We start from the raw sequence: 6,344 nt of genomic DNA, 5'->3' as shown, positions 1-6,344 counted from the left end.
TTCTAAAAATACCAAAGACCAGTGAAATGTCAAAGCTGAGGGGATAACATGCTGGGGATAGAACAGGTTTTTAAGTCTTTCGATTTATTTGAACCTACTAGCATTAACTTTATGTTCATAGTTGCCACTTCAACAGACTACTAGAGTCCATGAGATTTCATATTCATATAAATATTTGACTTTGACCTCATAAAAAGTCCCTTGGGTCTATAATACTTTTATTCTTGTATAATCTGAAACAAATCCTTTCCTTTTAAAAATCAAACAGACCACGTTACACACACAGTTGACTAACTATTTACAAAGCACCCAATTAAATCCTACTTAATTCTCTCTCACTCTAAAAATTCCATCTAACTGGTGTGCAAAGTACTGACCACATTAAATGCATCATGTTCACAGGCCCTGATGGTCCCTATCCAACCTGGAAAATACTGACTTCATTAAAGAGAAAAGAAAATCTTAAAAAATAAGTAAAGCGTTTTGAAGAAACGAGACCAGAAATCACAGTACAAGACAGATAAATCTACTTTAATATGCACATGTAAAAGTTACACATCACAAGAGATTGGACAGTAGTTTAGCCATAACTAACATAGCTATAGTGAAAATCATTTTTATAAAAAAATAATCTAGATGCGGTCATCAGAATTTTTGGTCTACTTAAGTTAATGTTTGAAGATCGACTTTTATCCCTGCTTGAAGGATTTGCCATTATGCCTTGTTTTTTTTTTTTTCTTTTTTTTTTTCTCCCACTGTCGCCTATTAATATTCTTTGGAGGAAGGAAAGCAGAAAGTTTTCATTTCCAAGAGTTTGTCCTTTGGTAGCAAGCAGAGAACATTTTTCATTTCTATGATTTAAATAATCTGTACAGACATGAAACGTACGGACATTAAGCTTTAGTGTAAAATGAAGGATGATAAGCATTTTTTTTCCACTTTGATAAAACAGTAGATTTCATAAACTCCTTTAGGATCCAAGCATTTCCCCATCCCATATGCAAAACCATTCAGAATCCATTTTGACCTCAGTTAAAAAACAGGAAAGCAAACACTTACTCTTTATATATTACACTATCAAACCCTGTACTTAAGAACTGATAAAGTATATTCCCAACATGTATGCTTCAAATACAAAGATTTCAATCTAGGTTAAAGAAAACACATTTGAATGGACTCAGAGCAAGTTTATTTTGTGATTAAACATCTCATGCAGTCATGCAGGACCACTAGCTATAACGATTACTTCCGAGTCTATAGGACACTGGATAGAACAAAAACAAATTAAAAGCTAGGCCAAACAGAAGAGACATTCAAGATATCAGGAGCTCTGCAACGGAGCTGAAAAATAATTTTCCAAAAGAAATATTCCCATAGATTAAAAAAACACACACATAATATTTACAAAAAATATTTAATTAAAAATATCTTATAATTACAGTAGTCTATTAAAGCATATACTTTCTCACACTTATAGAACATCTCTATATATACATGGTATGAAATGTCACTCAGTTATCTATACAATATGTAACATTCTTGCAGGGAAAAGAAAGTTCCCTGCCCCGTTATAATCATCTATTTTAAACAATAGATGTCAAAAAAAAATATCTACAATGCTCTTTTATATTAGTAAAGCTTCAAAACAAAAATTGAGCTCCTTGGTCACAAAGTAGGCTTCTAAAGTTGATTTACTCTTCATCTTCTATTTATCAGTCCTGTCACACTTAAGCTTAAAAGTTTAACTGCACCTCCGAAAACACAGAAATGTACATTTCACAGCGGTTATAAATGAAGAGACAAAAGAGAATACATATGCAGAATGTTTATGAACGTGCAAAAAAAAAAAAAAAAAAAGGATGAAAACTGTATTTTTCTTCCCCCCCCCTCCCCTCTCTCTCTCTCTTGGAATGACGAATGAAACGTTTCTAGGATTTGCTGATTTTTTTTTTTTTTTTTCCTTTCCTCGGGTGGCTTTTTCTGCAATTTCTGCTCTTTCCCCCTCCCTTTCTAGTGCTCCTGGCTCGGGCTCAGGCGGGCCGCACACCTGTGGAAGACGAATGAATAGAGGGGGTGTGTGAACCTTCCCGCTGCAGACTAACTGGCGCCACCGACCAAACTCAAGACATGCTTGATCAACAACCCAAAACAAACCGCCAGGTCAGACAACACCCTCGGACCAGCAGGCAGCTGGCGGCCGGCCCCCCGAGGAGCCGGGATCGGGGATCCACTCCCAGGCCCTGCCGCATCCCGCTCTGCGGGTGTCAGACGGCTCGGGGCGTGGGGTGGGGGGCGCACAGCGGGCAGTGCCCACGCCCACGCCCACGCGGGGGCCCTCCCTCCGGGGGGGGGCAGGCGGTAGGAGCCCGCGGGGCGCGGGAGGGGCTCGGGGGCGGCGGGGACCCGCGTCCCTCCAGAGCGCACCCCGGATTAGTGAAGCGAAGTACGGCGGCACCGACGGGGGATGCCCACCTCCCGGGGCCTGCCCTCCGCACTCCGGGGCCGGGAACGCGGCGGTGCCGGGCCGCCGAAGCCAAGCCCCTGGGCCGGCGTCTCGGGGCCCCGCGCGGGGAGGGGGAGGGGGAGGGGGAGGCGGAGGGGGAGGGGGAGGCGCGCTCACCTGGACCGCGCGGCTCAGCGGCACAGGATGCTGTCGCCCTGCTTGTTCACCGCGCCGGCCTGCAACAGCAACGGACACCGGGGCACAGGTTAGCGGGCGCGGGCGCGGGCGTCGCGCCCCGTACGGTCCTGGGCTTGAGCGCGGAGGCCGGGCCCCCCCGCCCCGGGCGCAGGCTGGACTTGACAGCCCGGGATGCGCAGGGCCGCCCCCGCCCCCCGGTCCCCGGTCCCGCCCCGCGCTCCCGCCGCTGCCCCCCCGCCCCCGCCCCGGGCTCCCGGGGCTCCCGGGGCTCCCGGGACTCCCGGGCAGGGCTGCATCCCCCGCCGCCGCCGCCGCCGCCGCCCGGAGGAAGGGGAGCGCCCGCGTGCGGCCCCCGCCCCCCCGCCCCCACCCCGCGGCGCCCGCCCCGGGCCGGCGTCCGGCCTCTCACCGGGTCGGTGTTGAGCGCCGTGAGCGGGGTCCGCGGCGGCGCGGCCGGACAGGTCCCGGCCGGGTGGTGCGGCGGCGCGGGCGGCGGCGGCTGCCTCAGCAGAGCCGGGTGCGTCTCCAGCGCCAGCTGCAGGTCCAGGATGTAGTCGATAACGTGCTGCAGGATCTCCACTTTGCTGACTTTCTTGTTGGGCGGGATGGTGGGCACCAGCCTCCGCAGGCGGCTGTAGCAGTCGTTCATATCGCACTGCAGGCACAGCGCGGGCTCGTCCGCCGCCGCCTCCGCCGCCTTGCAGCGCGCCGCCGCCGCCGCCGCCGCCGCCGCCGCCGAGCCTCCCAGGCCGTGGCCGTGCTCCGCCAGGCAGCGCAGAGCCAGCTCCCCGCCGCCGCAGCCCGACGGCGCCTTGCGGCCCGAGGGGCGCACCGGGCTCACCGCCTTCATCGCGCGCCCTGCGCCCTGCGCCCTGCGCCCTGCGCCCTGCGCGAGCGGACTCGCCGGCGCGAGCGAGGCAGGCGGGCGGGCGGGCGGGCGAGCTCCGGGCCCCCGCCCGCGGCCGCGACCGCGACCGCGACCGGCTCCGCTGCCCCCGCCTTCGCGCCCGGCGCGCGCGGTCCGCGCTCGGGGCACCGCGGAGCTGCCGGCGGCCCCGCGCCCAACACCTGACGGCGCGGCCGCTCCGGGCCTCGCGAGGGGACCTGCGCTCAGGGGCGGCCCCCGGCCGGGACCGAAAGGCAGGGGAAGCAGCCCCCGGTTCCCCCGTCACCCGCTCCGGAGCGCCGACCGCAGCCCGGCCGCCGCCGCCTCCCGGCTCCCAGGCGCGCCTCCCGTACGCTCTCGCCCCGCCGGCCGCGCAGCTGCCTTTATAGAGCCGCGCGCCCCGGGGGCGGGGCCTGCTCGCTGGCGGGGTCGCCGCGAGAGCCGAGCGGAGCCGGGCCGGGCCGGGCCGGGCGCGCGGGCGGGTGCGCGGAGGGAGGCGGCGAGGGCGGAGGCTCCGCGTGGTGGGGGGGGGCGGGGAGGGCGGGGAACCGGGCGGCCCGAGCGGCCCGAGCGGCCCGGCGGGCGGGGGCGGGGGCGGGGGGGAGCGGGCAGCCAATCGGGCGGGCGGTGCCACCTCGGGGAATGAGGCTCGGGCCAATGGGAAGGGCCCTCCGGTCGGTCAGCGCCGTGGGTCGGGGTTCTGAGAAGAGCGAGCGGAGTGGGAGTCGCGCCAGGCTGGTGTGCGCCCCAGGGAGGGGAGAAGGGACGGAGAAGTTCCCGCGGACAACTGCGGGGATGCGCGGCTGGAACCCGCGGTCCGCCGGCTGCGGATGCTGCGGATGCTGCGGGGCGCGGGGCGCGGGACCCTCGGCCGCCCGCCCCTCCAGCCCGGGCTTGCAGCGCCTTCCGAAGGACGCGGTTCCAGAAGGCGCGCTCGTCCTCTTCGGTATTTTCCCTCTCCGTTTCATTATTCGCCTTTACACAATCGCCGAAAAAAAAAAGAAAAAAAAAAAAAAACCCGTAATGATGGAATGGAATGTGCAGCCGTTCCGTTTTCCTTCCTTCTTTCTTTCTTTCTTTCTTTTTTTTTTTTAAAGGTTAAAGCTTAACAAAAAAAAAAAAAAAGGAAAAGAGTGCCGAACGCAGAGATTTTTGAAGGGACATACAAATCAAAACGTCGCAGGGTTTTTCTTTTACCCATCTACATGATGCACAAGTGAGCTCCAGAAATGCAATTGCCTCAAAGCATTAAATGAGGGCACGTAAATATTAAAAATGCATGGGCACGGAGTGTTTAAAATTCCACCATGACATATAATATTAATCCGTTTTATGTAAAATTCATACCTGTAACTTAATGTAGGCCATTAGCGCAGAGAGCCTCACGTGGTAGTGTACCCCGCTTTTTTTATAATAAGATGCTGAGAATGTCCAGAGTCTCCTTTTGCAGCAAAGCATTAAAATTCACACTCGCAGTTCCTGGAGTCCTGCTCTGGCCACACCCTGCAGAAAAGTCTGTTAATTAAGAACGTTTCTGTGGCTTCTCTGATAGAAAAGCTGTCCCACAAAGGTTTGCACAAAATTGCAAAATGCGCTTTGATGGGATCTTCTTGGGTGCACTCCTCAAGGGAAAAAAGACCCCTTTGGTTGAGAAGTGAGTATAAAGACCTTTGGTCGTTGAGGGTATAGACTGTGAGTGCCTTCACCCTGCAAACCCCCCACCTTTAGAAAAGCTAGGAGATGAGTTACCTCCGGAATTCTCGTTTGTGACATGATATAGATTGGTGCCTTCGTTTTTATAGATCCTTAAGAGACAGAGATACGGACCTCACCTCTTTTCCCGTCTACCCTCTGCAAGGACGCCCTCCCTCCCTGCCCAGAACCGAAATACCTGCATCAGGCAGGTAGGTACTTTGCTTAGCCACGTGGATATTTTATAACTATGGCACTACTATTTCCCCAGAGCACATTCCTTTTTCCTGATGAAATGAGGAGTAACTATGTAATGCTGACTTCACAGGAAGATGCAACAACCTTCCTCTCCCATAATACTCACACTTTACTGCCTCTAATGATGGTTTGGAAACGAGGGACATTCTCACTCATATGCATACCTACATGGTCGGCCTACGCACTTACCAAGAAAGGGAGAATTGTCAAACCTCACAGAAAACCTTCTTCTAAATACAGGCGTAGTTTTGTATATTCTTAAATTAGAATAAATAAACACAGAGAATATTGTCATTTTAGATAGAAAGGTGGGCCAAGTAGGATTCGTGGGGATTAGCTACTGTCATGGAGCTTGTCCTGTCCTCACAGATGATAATAGTAAGTGGATGTATGGACGGATGTTTCTGTTCCATTGATTTTTTTTTTCTAGGTTAAACTTTAAAAGCTGCTCCAACATTTAAAACCTGATTTTTTTTCCCATCGGGGAAAATTGAACATGCTAATATACCCGGGGCACACTCATTTCAGAACTTTACAGAGCCTGAGTTGATTACACTTAAAATTTAAGTTTTAAATACGTGACACAGAGGAACAGAGACATCTATCTTGTTGGACTTTGATAAATCTCAGAGAGCCGTACCCTGGGTGTGACAAGTGCCAAATGCCAGAGTTTCAGGTTTTGTTGGAGTTGCTCTGTGTGAGTAGCTTAAAGTCAGAATAGCCGGGTTAGTGTGCAGCCTAAATTCAAAGGAATGTACTCCGACCACATGATCAAGAACACCCAGGAAAAATGTGATCCCCCAGATCCTGCCAGGAGAATAGGTAGAAGCAGTTATTATATTCCTCGTTTTGAAGGTTGGAAGACAA

The 6,344-nt window shown here is 53.0% G+C and overlaps 1 protein-coding gene across 1 annotated transcript; it reads right to left on the bottom strand.

Annotated features, from left to right (window-relative positions):
- Positions 1-504: 504 nt before the first annotated feature.
- On the bottom strand, positions 505-3,537 carry ID4 (inhibitor of DNA binding 4, HLH protein). The gene is made up of 3 exons (XM_025443607.3): positions 3,051-3,537; positions 2,621-2,679; positions 505-2,047 (listed from the first exon to the last, which is right to left on the bottom strand). Exons 1-2 carry the CDS (start codon positions 3,489-3,491, stop codon positions 2,635-2,637), a joined length of 486 nt encoding a protein of 161 aa, XP_025299392.1. The 5' UTR covers positions 3,492-3,537; the 3' UTR covers positions 505-2,047; positions 2,621-2,634.
- Positions 3,538-6,344: the final 2,807 nt, after the last annotated feature.

Source organism: Canis lupus, chromosome 35, assembly GCF_003254725.2.
Source record: "Canis lupus dingo isolate Sandy chromosome 35, ASM325472v2, whole genome shotgun sequence".
Classification (NCBI taxonomy): Eukaryota; Metazoa; Chordata; class Mammalia; order Carnivora; family Canidae; genus Canis; species Canis lupus.
This window is presented reverse-complemented; position numbering and strand designations above follow the sequence as displayed.